Source organism: Astatotilapia calliptera, chromosome 14 (genome assembly GCF_900246225.1).
Source record: "Astatotilapia calliptera chromosome 14, fAstCal1.2, whole genome shotgun sequence".
Taxonomy (NCBI): Eukaryota; Metazoa; Chordata; class Actinopteri; order Cichliformes; family Cichlidae; genus Astatotilapia; species Astatotilapia calliptera.
This window is the reverse complement of record NC_039315.1, coordinates 25,853,872-25,877,420: the sequence shown is the minus strand read 5'-3', so window position 1 is coordinate 25,877,420 and position 23,549 is coordinate 25,853,872. Positions and strand designations below refer to the sequence as shown.

Sequence of the window (23,549 nt, the reverse complement as noted above, 5' to 3'; positions counted from 1 at the left end):
TCAAGAAAATGTGTTGTAAAGATAATAAAACTGAAGACTTTATTCACGAAATTTTGCTCTTCACTCAGTCTTTATTATCATTCATAATATGGATGGCAATGTTTTTGTCTTTTACTATTATTAATTGTATTCAGGGAAAGGTAATACTGTGTTGTATTATATAAAATACAAGTAGTACAAGCAGCAGTAGTAGTGGGTGGTGCACTGGGCCGGCCCAGGGATCACTGGACAGAGGTTGTCCATGTTTTCATCCTATCAGTACCGTGCCCTCCTCACTCACTCCAGACAGACACAAACTGCTAGCTGACAAGGTAAGACATCACTAAAGCTTTTATAAACTGGAACTGGCGGATTTAATTCTTGCAGTCATTTATAATAATCTCTGCATGAGCGCTTGTGTCCCCATTGCGCGCATCGAACCAGCCTTGCGCGATTTTCACTCTAACCTCGATTAGTCTGTGCCTTTTCAAAGTAAGGCGGCTTCACACGTGATCTGCGTGCGTGCAGTTACTTGCACTTTTTATACTCGCCAACAGCTTCAGTATTTGTGAATATCCGAGGATTAAAGATGCTTTTAAAGTGACACTCTGATAGCGGGAATGATCCCCTCTCTCGCTCTCCCTCTCTTTCGCTCTCTCTTTCACACACGTGCGCGCGCGCGCGCGCGCGCACACACACACACACACACACATGCACACGCACATACACACCCACGGTCTCTGCGCAATATATCCACACACATCGACCCACCCTAAACTTTCTATGACCTGAAGACAAGCTATTTTAGTTAACAAAGGCATGCTTCAATAGTATCTGGAATGCTGGTGTGTTTATCTGCATGTGTTTTTTTTGGGTTTTTTTTTAGTGTCTACAAAGTCTTACTTATACTACAATGCTTATTGCACTTAAAAAGTTAAAGTTAGGGCCATATTGTAGTGTAATATGCCTTTATTTTTCTATCCTCAGGATTTTCCATGGCTGCAAACTCTCAGTGTGCACTTCTTGTTATATTGCTTAATTTTCTGACATTATCACTTGGCACTCAAGATGACCTTATGATCAGTACAAGCGATGGGAAAATTCAAGGGAAATTGCTTTCTGTGCTGGGTTCGGATGTTAGAGCCTTTCTTGGAATTCCCTATGGAAAACCACCTGTTGGGAAATTAAGATTCAGAGCGCCAGAGCCAGTAGAGAAATGGGATGGTGTGAAGGATGCTACCAACTTTCCAAATTCCTGCTACCAGATGCCTGATACAGCCTTTCCTGGTAGGACTCACATTAACACAACTGGGCACAATGCATGCACAGACTGTGTAATGGATAGTGCATATCTGTACACTTACATACATATAGCCACTACATAATATGAAATATTCAAAGGACTAAACAAAATCCAAACATAGTATTAAATAAATATTTTCAACATATTTCATATTGCTGTTATTTATATGTTATGTACACATGTTTTATCTAAACAATAACCAGAGAGTTACATTACTATAAATAAATTAATAATATTATTTTATAATTTATTTAAAAATAAAACCTGCAAAAATATTTATCATACCTGATAGCACTAATTCATCACTTGTTTGACTGATAAGTAATCTTCATTTTTTTTCTTTTTAGAGAGAGAGAGAGTTAGGATTGCAATCCACTTTAGACTGTTTTTTAAAAAACATTTTATGTTACCTAAACACTAGCTTATAAAGGGTAGCATTTTGCTCTCGGACAGTTTTGTCATGCAGAGTTTTTTTTGCACTGTATTCATTTCAGAGTAATGCTTTAGTGGGGAGTGGCAGTTAGGAAACATGATCTCATTCGTAGTGTATGCATTCCCTTTCCCAACTAAACACTTTTTTTAATTGCAAAAGTAAATCTTGGACATGACCCATAAATGTTAAGCAATTTTTTTTTGTATTATTATTTTCTAGACTGATAAAGAATGTATCTCTTACACATTACACTTTCATATATTCCTTAACACGAATACACGAGTCAAAGTTTTCAAATGCCTTTCCCCTCACTCAAAAGAATTACTGCGGTTGGGCTGGCTGTATTTATAGATGAAGCCACCTGTCGGAGATTGTTGAACTACTGCAACGGATACCAGACATATATCAATGTAATAAGCACACTCACTTAATTTAGATATGACATCAGAGATAGAAATGAACCTAACTCACTGTTATCAGGTTGTTGTCAGTGATTCTCATTCTAGGTAAAAACAACCATACAACTGTACACAGTACATTAATGGTAAATTCAAGTTAATTTTTCTTCAAGCTAATAAAATGAAATGGACCGATGAATAAATTAATTTGAACTTGTAGATTGCAGTAATGTTGTCCCAATCAGGCTCTTCAAAATTATATAATTATACTACTGCTGTTATCTAACAAAATTCTTTCCAGGGTTCAAAGGTGTAGAAATGTGGAACCCAAACACTCCTCTGAGTGAGGACTGTCTGTACCTCAATGTCTGGTCGCCACGTTTCAACAAAACGCAGCCTGCACCACTTGCCCCTGTCTTTGTCTGGATTCATGGTGGTGGGTTCATCTCAGGAACATCGTCATTGGACATTTACGACGGCCGTTTCCTGAGTAAATCTGAAAGTGTTGTTGTGGTATCAATGAATTACAGGTAAGAGGTAATAAATACTAATAGTAATTAAATATAGTTATTATATGTAACTAGAAACTCTACACATTTATACAAGAAAATAAAATTGAGTATGACAAATCTGGGTGATATTCTTTTTAGAATAATAAGAGTAAGCAATATTGTGATTTAGCTTCAGTCATACATTGTCAGTATGCCTTATTGTTGTGGTCATCAATAACAGATTGGGAGCGTTTGGTTTCCTGTCTCTTCCCGACAACACAAATATCCAGGGTAATGCAGGCCTTTTGGACCAACGCCTGGCTCTTAAATGGGTTGCAAATAATATTGCAGCTTTTGGTGGTGATCCTTCTAAGGTAAATGCCTTAATTCTAGAAAGGTTTTTCACATGTTGAAACAATTTTAATTTGGCATTGTTTCCAGGTTACTCTGTTCGGAGAAAGTGCTGGGTCTGCATCTGTTGGCTTCCAGCTGCTCTCGCCGGGCAGCCAGGATCTTTTTCAAAGGGCTGTGATGCAGAGTGGCTCCCCCAATGCATACTGGGGCACAATTAGTCAGACTGAGGCCTGGGACAGGTAGTGTACATTTTTTTATCATCTTTGTCTTGAGCCAACTTGGTTGACTTAACCCTTGTATCTAGACTGACAAAATGACAAGTGTATTAAAAAGTCTGAAGATTTCCAGAGGCTGAAACCTGATGACTTTGCCTTTAGCTCCAACAATAGGTCGACATTCTCATTCATCCTCTGTCCATATAGGTACCGTTAGGATTTTATCAATACCAATATTGAAACTGATATTACTTACAAATATTAATACATCCTGATAGTCTGATATTATTTCTGATACTACCCTCCAGAGTTTAGTGTAAAAAGAATACACAGCAGTGGCTATAGTTAATTCTGAAGTGTTGGCTAGCACACAAATGGTGTTTTTCATTGCAGTCTTATACTAACCAGGTATCGAGGTGTTTAGTTTTGTGCTTCAGGTCAATGGCTGTGGTGATCCCACACAGTTAAAAATATCCTACTAGAGTGAGGGCTTGGCTGTTGTCCCAGGCTGCAGCTAAGTTTACAAGGATCTGCCAAATTTGAAGATACTTACACACAGTAGTCTTTCTGTATACTGACACGTTTAATTTTAACAATTCTTAGCAATCAGATTAACAGACTAACAAGAACACTGTGGCTTTGCAATAGATAAAAACATATATTATTTTTTGTCAAAAAAGGCTTTGATCACAGTAAAAAATAAATAATAATGTGTGTGTGTGTGTGTGTGTGTGTGTGTGTGTGTGTGTGTGTGTGTGTGTGTGTGTGGATATATATTTTCATTCAGTTATATATATTTATCTACTACAAAAAAGCATGATTTTTGACTTCAATATTCAGTTCCAAAATCTACATTTGTCTTTCATACTATCTGTGAGATCATATTGTGTGACAATGTGACAATAAAAGTGATTTGATTTGATTTGATTTGCATTGAATAAAAGTTTGGTTCTATGAGTTCTTCCTTATTTTATTCTTTTTCAATATTTAGGTCTCTTATGCTGGCAAAACTTGTGGATTGTCCCTCATCTCCTGCAGCTCGTCTAGAAGCTTGTCTGCAGCAGGCTGATCCTCAAAAAGTCTCAACCAAGCAATTTGAGGTTCTCACTCAATCGTCACTATTAAGTCTTCCCTTTATGCCTCATGTTGATGGGAACTTCTTACCAGATGCAGTTGATGTGAGTACCCATATTTGGCATTTGGTTGACTTTCTTTAAGAAATATTTTTTTCGCTACATCATGCATCTCCAATAAGTGCTGTTCATACTTGGGTTTAAGGCAGTGTTTCCCAACCACTGTGCCGCGGCACATGGGTGTGCTGTGAAAAATGATCAGGTGGGCCGTGGATGATTAACTGGTTCCACCTGAGTAACGGGCAGAACAATTACATTCTCTTCAAATAGAGGGCAATACAACTATCTGCTCTAATTAAATTGGTTGCCAACTGACAGTAAAATAGTAGAAGACGAAGAATAAATGACATAATAATCATGCTGTGAGTGAGACAACGCAGCACATAATAGCAATAGATAAATATTTGAAAAGAAAAAGTAGTCAATCTGACCTGGATCCTGGAAAAAATTCCTACCCAGATGAGCAAATTTTCCTATATTTGGTGCGCGGGAAAAATATCAATGTGCTTTCTGTGACATTTTTGTTTGGTGGTGTGCCATGTGATTTTTATAATGTGAAATATGTGGCGTGGCTCCAAAATGTTGGGAAACACTGGTTTAAGGAAAAAGTTGCATGCAACCAGTCCACATGTTGTCATGCACCGAGTGATTTTTTAGTTATTAAAAACAAAGTTAAAGAAGCAGTGTGTGGAAAAAAAATATTTAAAAAAAAAGTATACACTGTGACTCAGTAGCTTGTAGAACCATTTTCCACAGGAATAACTTGATGTAACTGCTTTATGTACGACTTCATGACTCTTCATCACTTTTGGCCCACTCTTCTTTACAATGTTGCTTCAGTTCATTGAGGTTAATGGACATTTGCTTATGCACAAGTCTCTTGACATCCCACCACAAACACTTGGTCTGGATTTTTTTTTTCATTCTGATGTAGATTTGCTGGTGTGCCTAGGTTAATTGTCCTGTTGCATGACCCAGTTTTGCCTAAGGTTAAGCTGTTAGGGAGACTGCTTCACATTTGAGCCTACTATCACAATCCCATCTCCACATTGGTCCTGTCTATCTAAAGGACATTGTTCCAGAAGTTTTGTGACTTCTTCAGTTGCAATTTTGCAACCTAAGCCATGCTGTCATGTTCAGTTTTGAGAGATAATTTCAGTTGTACTATCATGAATTTTAGTATTTAATATACTAGCAGAGGACTGTTGTAGCTATCTGGCTTTTTATAATTTCTCTGATCATTATGTGGTTTAATGTTGGATCACTTAAGAATCATGGACATCACATTGTTTGGAAATGGCCTTCCCAGACTGATGGGCAGAAACAGTTGATTCCTTGTAATCATGGCTAATATGTTTTCTGTCAACACATACTTGAATGCTCCAGACTATATATATATATATATATATATATATATATATACAACCTAGTATCACAGCAAAGCGTTTACTAGACAACTAGACATGCTAGTCTATTTCACGATTTGACTCTCCAAAATGTGAAATGGCAACACATGCAGAGGTTGCATTACCAGCAGGGGGAGATAATATGAAGTATATTCCAGAGTTGTTAATTGTAAGAAATGATTAAGATAGGTGGCTAATATGTATATATATATATGTAACTGTGTTTAATAATAATGTCTGCTTAAACACCTTCCCTTGATTATTTTCATGTTGGCTTGAAATAAAATATCTCCCTCTGCTGTTACTGTAGCTTGCTGCAACTTCTGCGTTTGGAGATATATATATATATATATATATATATATATATATATATATATATATATATATATATATATATATATATATATATATATATATACACTCAACAAAAATATAAACGCAACACCTTTGTTACTGCTCCCATTCCCCATGGGATGGACGTAGAGACCTAAAATTCATTCCAGATACACAATATAACCATCCCTCCCAAACAGTGGTCACAAATCAGTCCAAATGTGTGGTAGTGGGCACATCTGCTATATTGAGATAATCCATCCCACCTCACAGGTGTGCCACATCAGGATGCTGATGTGACATCATGAGTAGTGCACAGGTGTACCTCAGACTGCCCACAACAAAAGGCCACCCTGGAATGTGCAGTTTTGTCTCACAGCAAAATGCCACAGATGCCACAAGCAATGAGGGAGCGTGCAATTGGCATGCTGACAGCAAGAATGTCAACCAGATCTGTCGCCCGTGCATTGAACGTTCATTTCTCAACCACAAGCCGTCTCCACAGGCGTTTCAGAGAATATGACAGCACATCCAACCGGCCTCACAACCGCAGACCTCGTGTAACCACACCAGCCCAGGACCTCCACATCCAGCAGGTTCACCTCCAAGATCGTCTGAGACCAGCCACCCAGACAGCTGCTGGAACAATTGGTTTGCACAACCAAACAATTTCTGCACAAACTGTCAGAAACCGTATCAGGGACGCTCAACTGCATGCCCGTCGTCCTCATCGGGGTCTTGACCTGACTCCAGCTCGTCGCCGTAACAGACTTGTGTGGGCAAATGCTCACATTCGATGGCGTCTGGCACGTTGGAGAGGTGTGCGCTTCACGGATGAATCATGGTTCACATTGTTCAGGGCAGATGGCAGCTGAGAATGTCCCAGTTCTTGCATGGCCAGCATACTCACTGGACATGTCACCCATTGAGCATGTTCGGGATGTGCTTGACCGGCGTATACGACAGCGTGTACCAGTTCCCACGAATATCCAACAACCTTGCACAGCCATTGAAGTGGAGTGGACCAACATTCCACAGGCCACAATTGACAATCTGATAGACTCCATGCGACGATGTGTTGCACTGCACGAGGCAAATGGTGGTCACACCAGATACTGACCGGTTCTGGGTCCCCAGACCCCCAATAGCGCAAAAAACTGCACATTCCAGGGTGGCCTTTTGTTGTGGGCAGTCTGAGGTACACCTGTGCACTACTCATGATGTCACATCAGCATCCTGATGTGGCACACCTGTGAGGTGGGATGGATTATCTCAATATAGCAGATGTGCCCACTACCACACATTTGGACTGATTTGTGACCACTGTTTGGGAGGGATGGTTATATTGTGTATCTGGAATGAATTTTAGGTCTCTACGTCCATCCCATGGGGAATGGGAGCAGTAACAAAGGTGTTGCGTTTATATTTTTGTTGAGTGTATATATACCCTCCATGGAGAAGGAGGCTAGAGGGCAACATCAAAGTAGCACGGAGGGAGGTTAGCCAACTAACGGAGTTGCAGAAAGGTGCGACAAAGAAGGTGCATAAGAAATACAGCAAGCTGTCCATACCTGAGGCCTTGGAAACTGCCAAGCAAAGACTCATAGCCTTGGCCAGCCGCTTGAGGAGGTACACCAGAGAGATAGAAGGCAGGAGAATAAACCAGCTGTTCTCCACAGAACCAGCAAAGGTGTACTCTCAGTGGCAAGGGAACAATAAGAGAACAGCACCACCAAGGCTGGAGATGGAGCAATACTGGAAGAGCATATGGGAGAAGGACGCAACCCATAATGGCAATGCTCAGTGGCTAGTGGATCTGAGGGCAGACCACAGCGACCTCCCTGAACAGGGTCCAGTAACCATCACAGTGGCAGATATCCAAGAAAGGGTCTCCAGTATGAAGAGTTGGACAGCACCAGGGCCCGACATGGTTCACACCTACTGGCTAAAGAAGCTGACTGCACTCCACGAGCGTCTGGCAGCACAAATGAACCAGCTGCTAGTTAACGAGAGACACCCGGAATGGCTAACCGAAGGTCGGACGGTCCTGATCCCCAAGGACCCCAAGAAGGGACTGGTCCCCTCCAACTACCGACCAATAACCTGCCTCAGTACTACATGGAAGCTCCTGTCAGGCATCATATCGGCTAAGATGAACAGGCACATGGGTCAATACATGAGCGGGACACAGAAAGGGATTGGCAAGAATACCAGAGGCGCAAAACACCAGCTACTGGTAGACAGAACAGTCAGCCGAGACTGCAAGACCAGACTGACCAACCTGTGCACTGCCTGGATTGATTACAAGAAGGCCTATGACTCAATGCCCCACAGCTGGATACTGGAATGCTTAGAATTGTACAAGATCAATGGGACCCTAAGAGCCTTCATCAGGAACTCAATGGGGATGTGGCGTACAACACTAGAGGCCAACTCCAAGCCCATAGCACAAGTCACCATCAAGTGCGGGATCCACCAAGGAGATGCTCTGTCCCCACTGCTGTTCTGCATAGGCCTGAACCCCCTCAGTGAGATCATTAACAAGACTGGCTACGGATACCGACTACGGAACGAAGCAGTTGTCAGCCACCTCCTGTACATGGATGACATCAAGCTGTATGCCAAGAGTGAACAAGACATCGATACACTGATCCACACTACCAGGCTATACAGCAATGACATTGGAATGTCATTCGGACTGGAGAAGTGTAGTCGGATGGTAACAAAGAGAGGGAAGGTAGTAAGAACTGAGGGGATTGAACTACCAGAAGGCAACATTGCAGACATAGAGGACAGTTACAAGTACCTGGGGATCCTGCAGGCGAATGGGAACCATGAAGAGGCCGCTAGAAAAGCTGCAACCACCAAGTACCTGCAGAGGGTCAGGCAAGTCCTGAGGAGTCAGCTGAATGGTAAGAACAAGATCCGGGCCATCAACACGTACGCCCTGCCCGTGATCAGGTACCCTGCTGGGATAATAGGCTGGCCAAAGGAGGAGATAGAAGCCACTGACATAAAGACAAGAAAGCTCCTTACCATGCATGGAGGGTTTCACCCCAAGTCCAGCACCCTGAGGCTGTACGCTAAGCGGAAGGAAGGGGGCCGGGGACTGGTGAGTGTCAGCACCACAGTCCAGGATGAGACAACGAACATCCAAGAATACATTGGGAAGATGGCCCCAACTGACCGAGTGCTCAGTGAATACCTCAGGCAGCAGAAACCCAAGAAAGAGGAGGGAGACGAGGAACCATCATGGAAGGACAGGCCCCTGCACAGTATGTACCACCGGCAGATAGAGGAGGTGGCTGATATCCAGAAATCCTACCAGTGGCTGGACAAAGCTGGACTGAAAGACAGCACAGAGGCACTAATCATGGCAGCACAAGAACAAGCTCTGAGCACAAGATCCATAGAGGCTGGGGTCTATCACACCAGGAAAGACCCCAGGTGCAGGCTGTGTAAAGATGCCCCAGAGACAATCCAGCACATAACAGCAGGGTGCAAGATGCTAGCAGGCAAGGCATACATGGAACGCCATAACCAAGTGGCTGGCATAGTGTACAGGAACATCTGTGCCGAGTATAATCTGGAAGTCCCGAGGTCAAAATGGGAGATACCCCCAAGGGTGGTGGAGAATGACCGAGCTAAGATCCTGTGGGACTTCCAGATACAGACGGACAAAATGGTGGTGGCTAACCAACCGGACATAGTGGTGGTAGACAAACAGAAGAAGATGGCCGTAGTGATCGATGTAGCGGTTCCGAATGACAGCAATATCAGGAAGAAGGAACACGAGAAGCTGGAGAAATACCAAGGACTCAGAGAAGAGCTCGAGAGGATGTGGAGGGTGAAGGTAACGGTGGTCCCCGTGGTAATCGGAGCACTAGGTGCGGTGACTCCCAAGCTAGGCGAGTGGCTCCAGCAGATCCCGGGAATAACATCGGAGATCTCTGTCCAGAAGAGCGCAGTCCTGGGAACAGCTAAGATACTGCGCAGGACCCTCAAGCTCCCAGGCCTCTGGTAGAGGACCCGAGCTTGAAGGATAAACCGCCCGCAGGGGCGTGCTGGGTGTTTATATATATATATATATATATGTGTGTGTATGTATGTATGTATGTATGTATATATATATGTGTGTGTATTTGCGTGTTTGTGTACAGGGAGTGCAGAATTATTAGGCAAATGAGAATTTTGTCCACATCATCCTCTTCATGCATGTTGTCTTACTCCAAGCTGTATAGGCTCGAAAGCCAACTACCAATTAAGCATATTAGGTGATGTGCATCTCTGTAATGAGAAGGGGTGTGGTCTAATGACATCAACACCCTATATCAGGTGTGCATAATTATTAGGCAACGTCCTTTCCTTTGGCAAAATGGGTCAAAAGAAGGACTTGACAGGCTCAGAAAAGTCAAAAATAGTGAGATATCTTGCAGAGGGATGCAGCAGTCTCAAAATTGCAAAGCTTCTGAAGCGTGATCATCAAACAATCAAGCGTTTCATTCAAAATATGGTAAATGGTAAATGGCCTGTATTTATATAGCGCTTTAGTCCCTAAGGACCCCAAAGCGCAAAATAGTCAACAGGGTCGCAAGAAGCGTGTGGAAAAACCAAGGTGCAAAATAACTGCCCATGAACTGAGAAAAGTCAAGCGTGCAGCTGCCAAGATGCCACTTGCCACCAGTTTGGCCATATTTCAGAGCTGCAACATCACTGGAGTGCCCAAGAGCACAAGGTGTGCAATACTCAGAGACATGGCCAAGGTAAGAAAGGCTGAAAGACGACCACCACTGAACAAGACACACAAGCTGAAACGTCAAGACTGGGCCAAGAAATATCTCAAGACTGGTTTTTCTAAGGTTTTATGGACTGATGAAATGAGAGTGAGTCTTGATGGGCCAGATGGATGGGCCCGTGGCTGGATTGGTAAAGGGCAGAGAGCTCCAGTCCGACTCAGACGCCAGCAAGGTGGAGGTGGAGTACTGGTTTGGGCTGGTATCATCAAAGATGAGCTTGTGGGGCCTTTTCGGGTTGAGGATGGAGTCAAGATCAACTCCCAGCCCTACTGCCAGTTTCTGGAAGACACCTTCTTCAAGCAGTGGTACAGGAAGAAGTCTGCATCCTTCAAGGAAAACATGATTTTCATGCAGGACAATGCTCCATCACACGCGTCCAAGTACTCCACAGCGTGGCTGGCAAGAAAGGGTATAAAAGAAGAAAAACTAATGACATGGCCACCTTGTTCACCTGATCTGAACCCCATTGAGAACCTGTGGTCCATCATCAAATGTGAGATTTACAAGGAGGGAAAACAGTACACCTCTCTGAACAGTGTCTGGGAGGCTGTGGTTGCTGCTGCATGCAATGTTGATGGTGAACAGATCAAAACACTGACAGAATCCATGGATGGCAGGCTTTTGAGTGTCCTTGCAAAGAAAGGTGGCTATATTGGTCGCTGATTTGTTTTTGTTTTGTTTTTGAATGTCAGAAATGTATATTTGTGAATGTGGAGATGTTATATTGGTTTCACTGATAAAAATAAATAATTGAAATGGGTATATATTTGTTTTTTGTTAAGTTGCCTAATAATTATGCACAGTAATAGTCACCTGCACACACAGATATCCCCTTAAAATAGCTAAAACTAAAAACTACTTCCAAAAACATTCAGCTTTGATATTAATGAGTTTTTTGGGTTCATTGAGAACATGGTTGTTGTTCAATAATAAAATTATTCCTCAAAAATACAACTTGCCTAATAATTCTGCACTCCCTGTGTAAATGTATAAACAAATTAACTTCACAAAAACAACTAAACAACTTTCTCTCTTCCTTCTGCAGGTACTTCTAAGTTCTGGTAACTTTGCAAAGAAAGATGTGATGTTTGGTTTAAATAAGGATGAAGGGACATATTTTGCTGTTTATGCAGTCCCTGGATTTAATAACACCGGTCAGAGTCTCATCACTAGAAAGGAATTCTTGGCAGGAGTGACGCTTGCAATGGATACTGCGAGTGATGTCATGAGAGATGCAGCCATTTTCCATTACACGGATTGGACAGATGTGGACAACAGGGTGAAAAACCGTGACTCTGTATGTAGTCTTGTTGGAGATCAAATGTTCATTTGTCCAGTGCTCGACTTTGCTCACAGGTAATGAGTAATTCTTATTGATCATATTTTTTAGTCACAGTTAATAAACTCAAAAATGACTAATTAAAGTCTCAGAATTGTGTTGATAGTTGTTTTTTAAGAACATACAGTAGCATGCTACATCAAACAAGGTGAGATTTGTTCAAGATACTATGGTGTAGTAGTATCTTACAGTAACAGTAGTAAAGCAATGAATACATTTAAATGTCAACTTAAAAAAAGGTGCTGCAATGGTGAGATTGTGTGTGAATATTTGTTATGAGACTTTTTCTGGTAAGCACAAGAAAAATGGTTATGGATATATCGGGAATGTTTTTCCATGTATTTTTCATCACTCCACTTTACAACATATGTGCTTCAAAAATCAATAATGGGGAGAATCAGGGTAATATTAAAATTGATTTCTTTTTCTTTTACGCAATGGTAAGAATAAGATCAAAGGTATCAATCCATATGCGCCAGGTCAGATAGCACACTGAAATAAAAAGGTGGTCACAGAAGAAGATAGATAAGACTGATGTCAAGACACAAAAACTCCACACAGTCCATGAAGGGTTCTGTTGGGTCTGTGTTTCCACAAGCCTCGCTAATTCTAGAGACTTATTCATCATGAAGAAAAAAAGACAGTCGATTGATCAATCACTTGCGCAAGGGAGGCCTGTGTCCACCACGAAAATGACCTCGACGACGACCTCCCTTGCTGCCCTTTTTATTGAGACACAGTTCACACAAAACACGTCAGAACAAAGCCACACCAACATGGTTCTAAGAAAAGGCATTGTATGTATATGTGTGAACTTCTGTATCTAAGTAAGAATGTGTGTGTGTGTGTGTGTGTGTGTGTGTGTGTGTGTGTGTGTGTGTGTGTGTGTGTGTGTGTGTGTGTGTGTGTGTGTGTGTGTGTGTGTGTGTGTGTGTCAGACCTCCAATTCAATTCAATTTCAATTCAATTTCTTTATTGTCCTGCTGACCAAAGGGTCGTAAACACAGGAAGCTTACATCAAAAGAAGCAGATCTTCCAGATAGGATGTATCTGCAATAAAACATTACAGCCCCCCCATCCAGAACCTCGAGAATCTGGCTGTATCCATGCTGCCCTCCTGCTGCTGTTGATCTCTTTGATTGAGGCCAGTGATCAGGTGCATCCCTCTCTACAATTGTTTGAAATTATTCAACTGGAGTTTGGTTTCCAGCTTCTCTCTGTAGGTATCTTTACACTTTCTCAGCCCTGCCTTTAGGTCATGGTGTAGGTTTCTCAACTTGTCCTTGTTCCCAGGCCTGAAGATCCTCTACTTTTCATTCAGCATGTCCCAGTATGCAGTCTCACTGGCTCCCTGACTCCAGAATTCTTCTCACAGGCTTGGTGGCAACAGGAAGTCTTAGAACTGCAAGAACATACTGAGATGTTAACAGGACCTGGTTTTGGTCTGATCTACATAGTTGGCGAGGGCAGTGGCTTTGTATACATCCTGCATGTTTGCGTGCAGAAGATCCAAAGTTTTATTTTTTCATGTTTTGACCAGATACTGCTTTAAAGTTGGCATAGTGGAGGCTAGATATTGTTGAAACCGCCAGTGATGGTGATGAAAGGCTCTGGGGGTTTATGCTTTAGGTCAGTGAAAGTCCCGTGTGTGATGTCACATGCTGCTGACCCATTAGCTGCTACATAAACACGTATTAATATAGCGGAGAATTCTCATCGTAGATAACATGTCCTGGATTGCATCACCATTTATTAACAAACACTGCAATCTCTCCATCTTTTCTTCTTATTCCTCAGCTTGGCGTCTTTGTCAGCCAAACTATGAAAAAGTCTGATACTGTGGTGGTGTGGTCCAGGTACCTTTGTAAAGCATAATACACTGCGCTCCCGATACTGCCGATTACTCTGATGCTTTACCAGTTATCCACTTTTAAGAGACCTCACATTCCCCATGACGACCGGTGGAAAGGAGGGTTTATGTTTCCTTCTCCTTGATTATATTCTTACTCTGGCCTGGCACTGATTACGTCACCTTTTGAGTTCCTGCAGGATGACCGGTCTGGCTACAGGCAGCAGTGTTGTGTTTTTGAAAGTGCCAGATCCTGAGTGTGAGAGTGCCAGGTCCTTAGTGTATAGAAACACAGAGCCATTCCACTCAGTCTTACCCCTCATCATGACAAATATAAAAAAGACAGTGAGGACCATAAAATTACAAAAAAGACGACTAAGGTCTATAGTTTGTAAAAACTGAAATCTAAAAAAAAAAGACAAAAAGGACACTATGAATAAAACCGCAAAACACACTTAACTACGGAAGCTGCTGCAACAAACCACAATTCTCACAACATCTAGAGACTAAGAACAAGAACAAGACTCAACTCTTATGTTCTTGCGATTATTGCAAACAAATCCTGACAAAACACTGACAAATAGAGCTGGTTTAAAGAAATGCCACCTTACTAATAGTTTAAAGACCCCCGGAGAGCAGTCATTTTGGTTTTCTACCTTAGACCCCCGCGGAGTCATCATTTTGCGTTTCTACCTTTAAAAGCCGGAGAGCAGTCAGTCAAATGCTGGAGTCATTCATATGTATATTAGGTCGTTACCTAGGAATTCTGGAGGGAGGGGAGTGGGGGTGAGTGATTGAGGGGGGGGGGGAGTGGAGTGTTTCAGTTTGCCATCTTAGGGAGAAATCAACACATGTCCTTTGTATGTCCTTTGTTGCTGACATTTATTGATGAAAACAGTACAAAAAACCAACCATTTGTACACATATTTACAAATAATGATAAAAAGTGAGTGAGTACATTTCAACATTTTCAGCAATCACTCACAATCCTGGCACTGCCACGGTATCTGTCGTCTGCATTTACCACATGTGTACCTGTAGCAGTGAACACATCGCACAGTGGCCTGATTTTTTTTGCATCTGTGTTTGACCTGACACGTGGCCCTTTTTCCAGGGCTCGGTGTGGAGGGTTGTGTCCGAAGCAATTGATCTTTTCTTGCCTTCTTCGCAGCTACATGAGAGCGAGCCAACTCCCTTGCAAGCTCCACCAGGAAGTCCACCCGTCTTTCCTTCGTCCCGGTGCATGCTTGATACAGCACATGTGCATTCAGTGCTGCCATGTCAATCATGTTATAAAACACGGCGACTGGCCAGCGCCGTGTTCCTTTGCGGACAGTGTACTCCCGAACCATCTGGTCCATCACATCCACGCCACACTTTGTTTTGTTGTAAAGGGTGACAGTGTTTGGCTTCCTTTTGGTAGTGTTATCAGTCTGAACCACGCTGTGCATGCTGCTAAGAATATAGACTGTCTTCTTCCGTTTGGCCGCATACGCCGTCAGCGTGGCAGCAGAGGTTGAAAACACCTAAGAAATAAGATAAATTGTTATTTCCATAGCCCTTTTACACACAATGAAACACATAAACATAGAACCACAAAAGACCTGCAACATACCTGAGTGGTGAATTCATTGCGATCTGTCTGTCTAGTGGATTGAGGAATTTCCCTGCGAATCTTGTTGACTGTGCCGAGGATGGTGGTTTTCCGTCCAAGAAGTTTTTGCGCAAGTGAAAGCGATGTGAAGAAATTGTCTGTGGTAACATTTCTGCCCTTGTCTAGGAATGATTCCATCAGCCTCATTACTACATTTTCAGAAAGTCTCTCCCCAGTGGGACGATTGGGGTCCTTGCCAAGATATGGGAAGACATTGCAAATGTACTTGGATTTTAGGTCGCAGGCCACCCAAAACTTGATCCCAAACTTGTCCGGTTTACTTGCAATATACTGCAGGAAACAGCACCGAGTCTTTGATGGGAAAAGCTGTTCATCAACGGTGATATGTAGACCAGGGTTGTAGCACGTGATGCAGTTGGTGACAAATGATCCCCACACACTGGAAATTGCAGCGAACTTATCAGTCTTTGCTCGATCACTGCGGGTGGACTTGTCATCAAAGCGTAGGTGTTGCATGATGTCTTGGAAGCGGTTTCGTGCCATAGTTCCAATTATCTGTGGGTTTCCCAGGTTTGCTGACCAGCAGTCATTTACCGATGGAACCCTGTAAACTCCCCGCAAGATGACAATTGCAATAAATGCCATTAGTTCAGGGAGGTCCATGAACCAATGAACATGCTCCGTTTGCTGTGCATGTTGAATAGTCCATTCTTGAATGCTATGAAGCATGTCAAGAGTGATGAAACACAGGAAGCTCTGAAGGCGACTCGAGATACTTCTCCTGGCCTTAGCCGTTGGCTCTCCATCTGCAGTGTACGGTTCTATTGGGGTGAAAGGGAGACGGGTCCCCACATGTTCTTCACGCCACACTGTGCCATCTTTCGCTGTCTCAGTCCCCAAACAAGCTCTCTTTTTCGGTGGAGAAGCAGTCTCCTCATCTGCAGTGTGAACAAATTCAAATTGTGAGCAATGGGAAGGTCAAACAAACTTACTAACTACATCCACTTACTTGTTTGAAATGAAAAAGGAAATAACATGAAATGAAACTAACCGGAAGACTGATCAGACAGCTCTGAGTCCGAATCCGGCTGAACTTCTAGGTCTTCTCCATCCGAGTCACAAGGGTCGACTTCCGTCAGGATCATTTCCAACGCCTGCTGAGTAGTGAGTCTTCTCTGCATTTTCTTTCCTTGGAGAGGAGGTCCGTACACCACAGAATTCTTCAGGGCAATGAAGGGTTAGGCTAAGTGCAGTGAGATTGTGTCATATATATACCCAGTACAAAAAACACCCAGTGCTCTGATTGGTGCACAATCATAGAGATGATTGTGCACCAATCATAGAGCACTGGGTGTGCCCCGTCACAGTACCCCGCTTAGTGCCCTGAAGAATTCTGTGGTGTACGGACCTCCTCTCCAAGGAAAGAAAATGCAGAGAAGACTCACTACTCAGCAGGCGTTGGAAATGATCCTGACGGAAGTCGACCCTTGTGACTCGGATGGAGAAGACCTAGAAGTTCAGCCGGATTCGGACTCAGAGCTGTCTGATCAGTCTTCCGGTTAGTTTCATTTCACGTTATTTCCTTTTTCATTTCAAACAAGTAAGTGGATGTAGTTAGTAAGTTTGTTTGACCTTCCCATTGCTCACAATTTGAATTTGTTCACACTGCAGATGAGGAGACTGCTTCTTCACCGAAAAAGAGAGCTTGTTTGGGGACTGAGACAGCGAAAGATGGCACAGTGTGGCGTGAAGCACATGTGGGGACCCGTCTCCCTTTCACCCCAATAGAACCGTACACTGCAGATGGAGAGCCAACGGCTAAGGCCAGGAGAAGTATCTCGAGTCGCCTTCAGAGCTTCCTGTGTTTCATCACTCTTGACATGCTTCATAGCATTCAAGAATGGATTATTCAACATGCACAGCAAACGGAGCATGTTCATTGGTTCATGGACCTCCCTGAACTAATGGCATTTATTGCAATTGTCATCTTGCGGGGGGTTTACAGGGTTCCATCGGTAAATGACTGCTGGTCAGCAAACCTGGGAAACCCACAGATAATTGGAACTATGGCACGAAACCGCTTCCAAGACATCATGCAACACCTACGCTTTGATGACAAGTCCACCCGCAGTGATCGAGCAAAGACTGATAAGTTCGCTGCAATTTCCAGTGTGTGGGGATCATTTGTCACCAACTGCATCACGTGCTACAACCCTGGTCTACATATCACCGTTGATGAACAGCTTTTCCCATCAAAGACTCGGTGCTGTTTCCTGCAGTATATTGCAAGTAAACCGGACAAGTTTGGGATCAAGTTTTGGGTGGCCTGCGACCTAAAATCCAAGTACATTTGCAATGTCTTCCCATATCTTGGCAAGGACCCCAATCGTCCCACTGGGGAGAGACTTTCTGAAAATGTAGTAATGAGGCTGATGGAACCATTCCTAGACAAGGGCAGAAATGTTACCACAGACAATTTCTTCACATCGCTTTCACTTGCGCAAAAACTTCTTGGACGGAAAACCACCATCCTCGGCACAGTCAACAAGATTCGCAGGGAAATTCCTCAATCCACTAGACAGACAGATCGCAATGAATTCACCACTCAGGTATGTTGCAGGTCTTTTGTGGTTCTATGTTTATGTGTTTCATTGTGTGTAAAAGGGCTATGGAAATAACAATTTATCTTATTTCTTAGGTGTTTTCAACCTCTGCTGCCACGCTGACGGCGTATGCGGCCAAACGGAAGAAGACAGTCTATATTCTTAGCAGCATGCACAGCGTGGTTCAGACTGATAACACTACCAAAAGGAAGCCAAACACTGTCACCCTTTACAACAAAACAAAGTGTGGCGTGGATGTGATGGACCAGATGGTTCGGGAGTACACTGTCCGCAAAGGAACACGGCGCTGGCCAGTCGCCGTGTTTTATAACATGATTGACATGGCAGCACTGAATGCACATGTGCTGTATCAAGCATGCACCGGGACGAAGGAAAGACGGGTGGACTTCCTGGTGGAGCTTGCAAGGGAGTTGGCTCGCTCTCATGTAGCTGCGAAGAAGGCAAGAAAAGATCAGTTGCTTCGGACACAACCCTCCACACCGAGCCCTGGAAAAAGGGCCACGTGTCAGGTCAAACACAGATGCAAAAAAAATCAGGCCACTGTGCGATGTGTTCACTGCTACAGGTACACATGTGGTAAATGCAGACGACAGATACCGTGGCAGTGCCAGGATTGTGAGTGATTGCTGAAAATGTTGAAATGTACTCACTCACTTTTTATCATTATTTGTAAATATGTGTACAAATGGTTGGTTTTTTGTACTGTTTTCATCAATAAATGTCAGCAACAAAGGACATACAAAGGACATGTGTTGATTTCTCCCTAAGATGGCAAACTGAAACACTCCACTCCCCCCCCCCCTCAATCACTCACCCCCCCTCCCCTCCCTCCAGAATTCCTAGGTAACGACCTAATATACATATGAATGACTAGCCAATTTAGCTTCCACTTCCAGCATTTGACTGCTCTCCGGCTTTTAAAGGTAGAACGGTAGAAGCCTGGAAATCCCAGTGTTAAAACTGCAAACCAGTATAAAAATGACAATTACTAACACTAACAATGTTTCTGCATTTTTTGTGTTTTTTCCTCAGTTTGTATGAACCACTTTATTTATTTTTCTGTTATGTTTCATCCATCTTGAGCTAACCTGTTGTAATATAATAATATATCTCTGTTATTTACACTTTGCAGGCTCTCTCAACATGGTGGTAAGCCTTTTGTATATTTATTTGATCACCACTCATCAGTCAATCCCTGGCCAGAGTGGATGGGTGCTATGCATGGGTATGAGATAGAATTTGTATTCGGAATGCCTCTGAATGCATCTCTGGGATACACAAAGGAGGAAGTTAATATGACCAAGAAGTTTATGAAACACTGGGCCAACTTTGCTCGTACAGGGTAAGCATAACCAGATGGTCAGACACTCACTCAACTAGTGTGAAGACCCTGATGATTCTTAGAACTGATTTATTGTCTGTTTCAGAAATCCAGGCCTTGAGGGAGCTAAGTGGCCTGTGTTTACTGTTCAAGAGCAGAAGTATGTCACACTGAATTATAAACATCCAGAAGAAAAGACAATGATGAAAGCCAAAGAATGTCAGCTCTGGAGCAAATTTATCCCAAAAGTCCAAAGCGTGTCAGGTTGGATACACAAACACCTACACACATACATGCATGACACATATATAAAGATCACTCTATATAGTCTAAATGAAAGTATATTTTCTTTAAATTTGGCAGGTTTAAAATGAATCTTAAATATAATCTCAGATGAAGTAAAAAAAATTACATATTCCACAGTGTCATTATTTACTTTAAAAAAATGAAGCCGTCTCTGAAAAAGTAAGTGCTTCTGTAGGAATAAAGAGGGTGATCTACAGTCAGGTGTTGCTACTCAGATCTATTTGATTAACTGGTCACCACCAAGTGTGAACGCGTATAATAACTGAAATGTTGCCAGTTTGCTGGTCTGGAGGATTTGAGAAAAATACATCAGCCATCTCTTAGAAGAAACAATTGTTGCTGGGATATAGGGCTATTTCCAAAGAATTTAAGTCCTTCAATTATTAACCAGTGGAAAACATTAAAGACAGTTGCCAAGCACACCAGGAATGGATGTCTCAGCAAATTCACTTAAGGTTCAACACGTTTGAGGGAAGTTTTTACTTCCCTGCCCTGCGAACCAAAACTTATTTGTGCTTAAATGGAGGGAACAATACTGAGCCAGCTATATTGGTGTGTTTATCACAAGAGCTTGTCACATACAAAGACATGAAAAGTTCAAAAAATATAATTTAAGCATCATTTACAGCACTGTACTCAGGGGGTTAAATCAGGCCAGAATGATTTTATTGCACTTTTGGTGCAGATGTCATGAATTGTAGGACTGTACCTAGCACAAGAGAAGGGGAGAGAGCATAAAGATTTTAATGCTTTTTTGAGTGGCAGCTAATTTCAAAAGTTTTTATAACCTTCACAAATATCAGCAAACACACAAACTATTTATGTGCACAGTTTGTCTGTTAGCTAAAGTTACAGCTAATGTCCTTGAAATAGCTACTTTTTTTCTTTGCATTGTACTTCTGCTAAGGTAAAACTTTCTGTATTTTTTCACCTCTGCTTATTTTAAAAAACGAACCCTAATGTAAAGAAGAGTGCACCAAAATTCATCCACAACAATGTGAGAGGCTGATAAAGTCAAATAGAAAATGATCACTTCAAATTATTGCTTCTAAAGTTGGTTCTGGAAGCTATTGAAAAATATGTCACTCTTAGTTTTTCATAGCCTTTTTTTGCATTTTGTCTTAGTTTTTGTTAAATAATGACACTAATGTCCACCACATTCTTTCTCTCAGTTTCTGTTTTTCCAATTTTAACATCCTGTAAGGACTAGATACTTTTTCATTATATCTTAATATGTAACACTTTAGAAGATATAGAGAGTGTACATTTGTTAACCATTACTGTAGTTATCTGTAGTAGGAGGCATTACATCAGGTTTTGTTAGGAAGGCGTTTAGCTTGTGGAGGAGAGTTTTATTCTGTCTTGCTCCCCTTGTGTTTCACCTAAGTTTTGGAGGTCTAAGTGGGAGGAGAGGAGGGTCAGTCATCACTTCTCTGAGCATAGATCACACAAGGGTGAATAATACTGATACACCTCCACAATTAAACTTACTGTGGAATCATACACCACATAGCAGAATGATTAAATATTTTTTATTGGAAAAAGGAAAGGACAAAAAAAGAGAAACATCTAACAGTACACACACACACACACACACACACACACACACACACACACGCGTGTAAACTAAAGCCGAAAGATTCTTTGTGAAATAACATCATCATGATGTTCTTGTGCTTTTTTCTCCACAGATAAACTGGTGTCTTGTCATAATGCAAGTGGGATTATACTCCGCTGTAATTATTTGTTCCTGCTCATGTTATTGGCTATAACTTTAACCTACTGATGGACTGAAGAGGCCTGTCTTCTACAAAGTTGAAGTCTGGTAAATGTAAATTTACCAGACAGAAAGGAGACGTGGCGTGTGTCGGTGCCTGTTGTGCCAATATATCAGAGTCCCAGTAAAGCATTGTCAATTGTTAATCCAGCTGTGCATAACATATATAAAAAAAGATGAACAGGGATGTAAACACAAAGTCACAAAAGGATGGTATTACACTTGGTAATACGCCTAATTCAAATTGCTTAACAATTACAGATAGAGTTGCTCTTTCTAAAGCAATAAAACATAATCATCAATCAAAATTATCACTGTATTTGACAAAAAATGTATTCCTCTTTCAGTTATACATAATTTTTTTGTATGCATGCACTGTTGTATTTACTCTCAGACAGTGAATTCTCAGTAACTCAATGATGACAATAAAGGGTTGAACTGTTATGAAGAAAAAACTTTTGACATTTAAACAATTGTATGCAGAAAGTCTCATCATTCGATGTGAACAGGATGAACATATGGATATGGTACATATGTCCAATAGAGGATGCTGACAGCTAATGTGAGCAGGTTGAAGGATGACCCTGTGACCCTTTACCACTGGTCTTCCAATTCAAAATAATGTCTGGGATCTGCACCGGAGTGCATGGACTGCACAGGCAGTCACCTTTGACATGGGGCATTGGGCTCAAGTCATTTAACTATTCCATTAAAAAAAAAAAAAAAAACATTTAACAATAAATTAATACAAATATATTTGCACTCACACATACTATGTCCAGAGGTTATAAACTAAAATGTGCAAGAGTGCCCATTTACAGTTTTAAAGAGTACAACAAGCGTACAATTTGTACAATTAGTAGACCTAGTATGTTTGATTTGTTGTGTACCCTGAGTCTACATTTAGAGGCTGTTTTTAAAATTACTTTAAAACACAAACCGAAAACTCATAGAAAATGTAGCCATGTAGAAAAATTACTGAGATTGAAGAGGCAAAGCAGGAGACAAACAACAGACATATTTTATCTGAGTACACCACACCCTAGGACAGTTAACTGTGAGCACCGAATAGCCTCAACACACTGCCATTTGTTCTGAAATATTCAAGTAGAGTCATGCTTTAAATTTATCTGCATAAGCTGATCCAATGAGAGCTAATTTATTTGCACTGTTTTCCTTTGCTTTTATGAGAGCAGCTTTCCAGTCACGTTCATTGCTCCACACCACACAGAACTGTCAGGTCCCGGCAACCTACTAAAATAGTGAAGGCATGACCAGCCTGCACCCTAAACCCACTGCTCCACCCCTCCTCTGCAGCTGAGCCACAAACTACTGCTAACTGAATAATTAAACTGAACTGCCACAGCAACAACTTGTCCACAATGTGGATTTTTTTCATTACCAGACTGTATGAATTAAGGAAACAGTAGTTGAAGTTGTAACCTTTCTTTAGGACAAGCAATGAGCATAGGTAAAGCCAGCAGCATTTTTCTGGTGGTTTGTGCATGCACATTGTGGATGAACCTCTGGTCTTTGATGGTAAATATGCATGGTAAGCTACCACTTGCTCTGCTTTCACTGCTCTGAGATCAGTTCCTATCCTTTGTGTGGAAACACAGCTTGTACAGTGGGGCAAAAAAGTATTTAGTCAGCCACCGATTGTGCAAGTTCCCCCACCTAAAATGATGACAGAGGTCAGTAATTTGCACCAGAGGTACACTTCAACTGTGAGAGACAGAATGTGAAAAAAAAATCCATGAATCCACATGGTAGGATTTGTAAAGAATTTATTCGTAAATCAGGGTGGAAAATAAGTATTTGGTCAATAACAAAAATACAACTCAATACTTTGTAACATAACCTTTGTTGGCAATAAC

The 23,549-nt window shown here is 41.9% G+C and overlaps 1 protein-coding gene across 1 annotated transcript; it reads left to right on the top strand.

Moving 5' to 3' along the window:
• The first annotated feature begins 230 nt into the window (after window positions 1–230).
• LOC113036332 (acetylcholinesterase) lies at window positions 231–22,116 on the top strand. Its single transcript, XM_026192622.1, has 10 exons — window positions 231–311; window positions 967–1,266; window positions 2,415–2,643; window positions 2,846–2,978; window positions 3,046–3,197; window positions 4,165–4,351; window positions 11,887–12,197; window positions 19,401–19,610; window positions 19,696–19,853; window positions 21,587–22,116. Exons 2-10 carry the CDS (start codon window positions 975–977, stop codon window positions 21,679–21,681), a joined length of 1,767 nt encoding a protein of 588 aa, XP_026048407.1. The 5' UTR covers window positions 231–311; window positions 967–974; the 3' UTR covers window positions 21,682–22,116.
• Window positions 22,117–23,549: the final 1,433 nt, after the last annotated feature.

Coding starts and splice junctions, on each gene's coding strand:
- LOC113036332 (XM_026192622.1), top strand. CDS start 975: ATGGCTGCAAACTCTCAGTGTGCACTTCTTGTTATATTGCTTAATTTT. Junction 2,979..3,045: donor TTGGTGGTGATCCTTCTAAG/GTAAATGCCTTA, acceptor CATTGTTTCCAG/GTTACTCTGTTCGGAGAAAG. Junction 19,611..19,695: donor GCCAACTTTGCTCGTACAGG/GTAAGCATAACC, acceptor TGTCTGTTTCAG/AAATCCAGGCCTTGAGGGAG.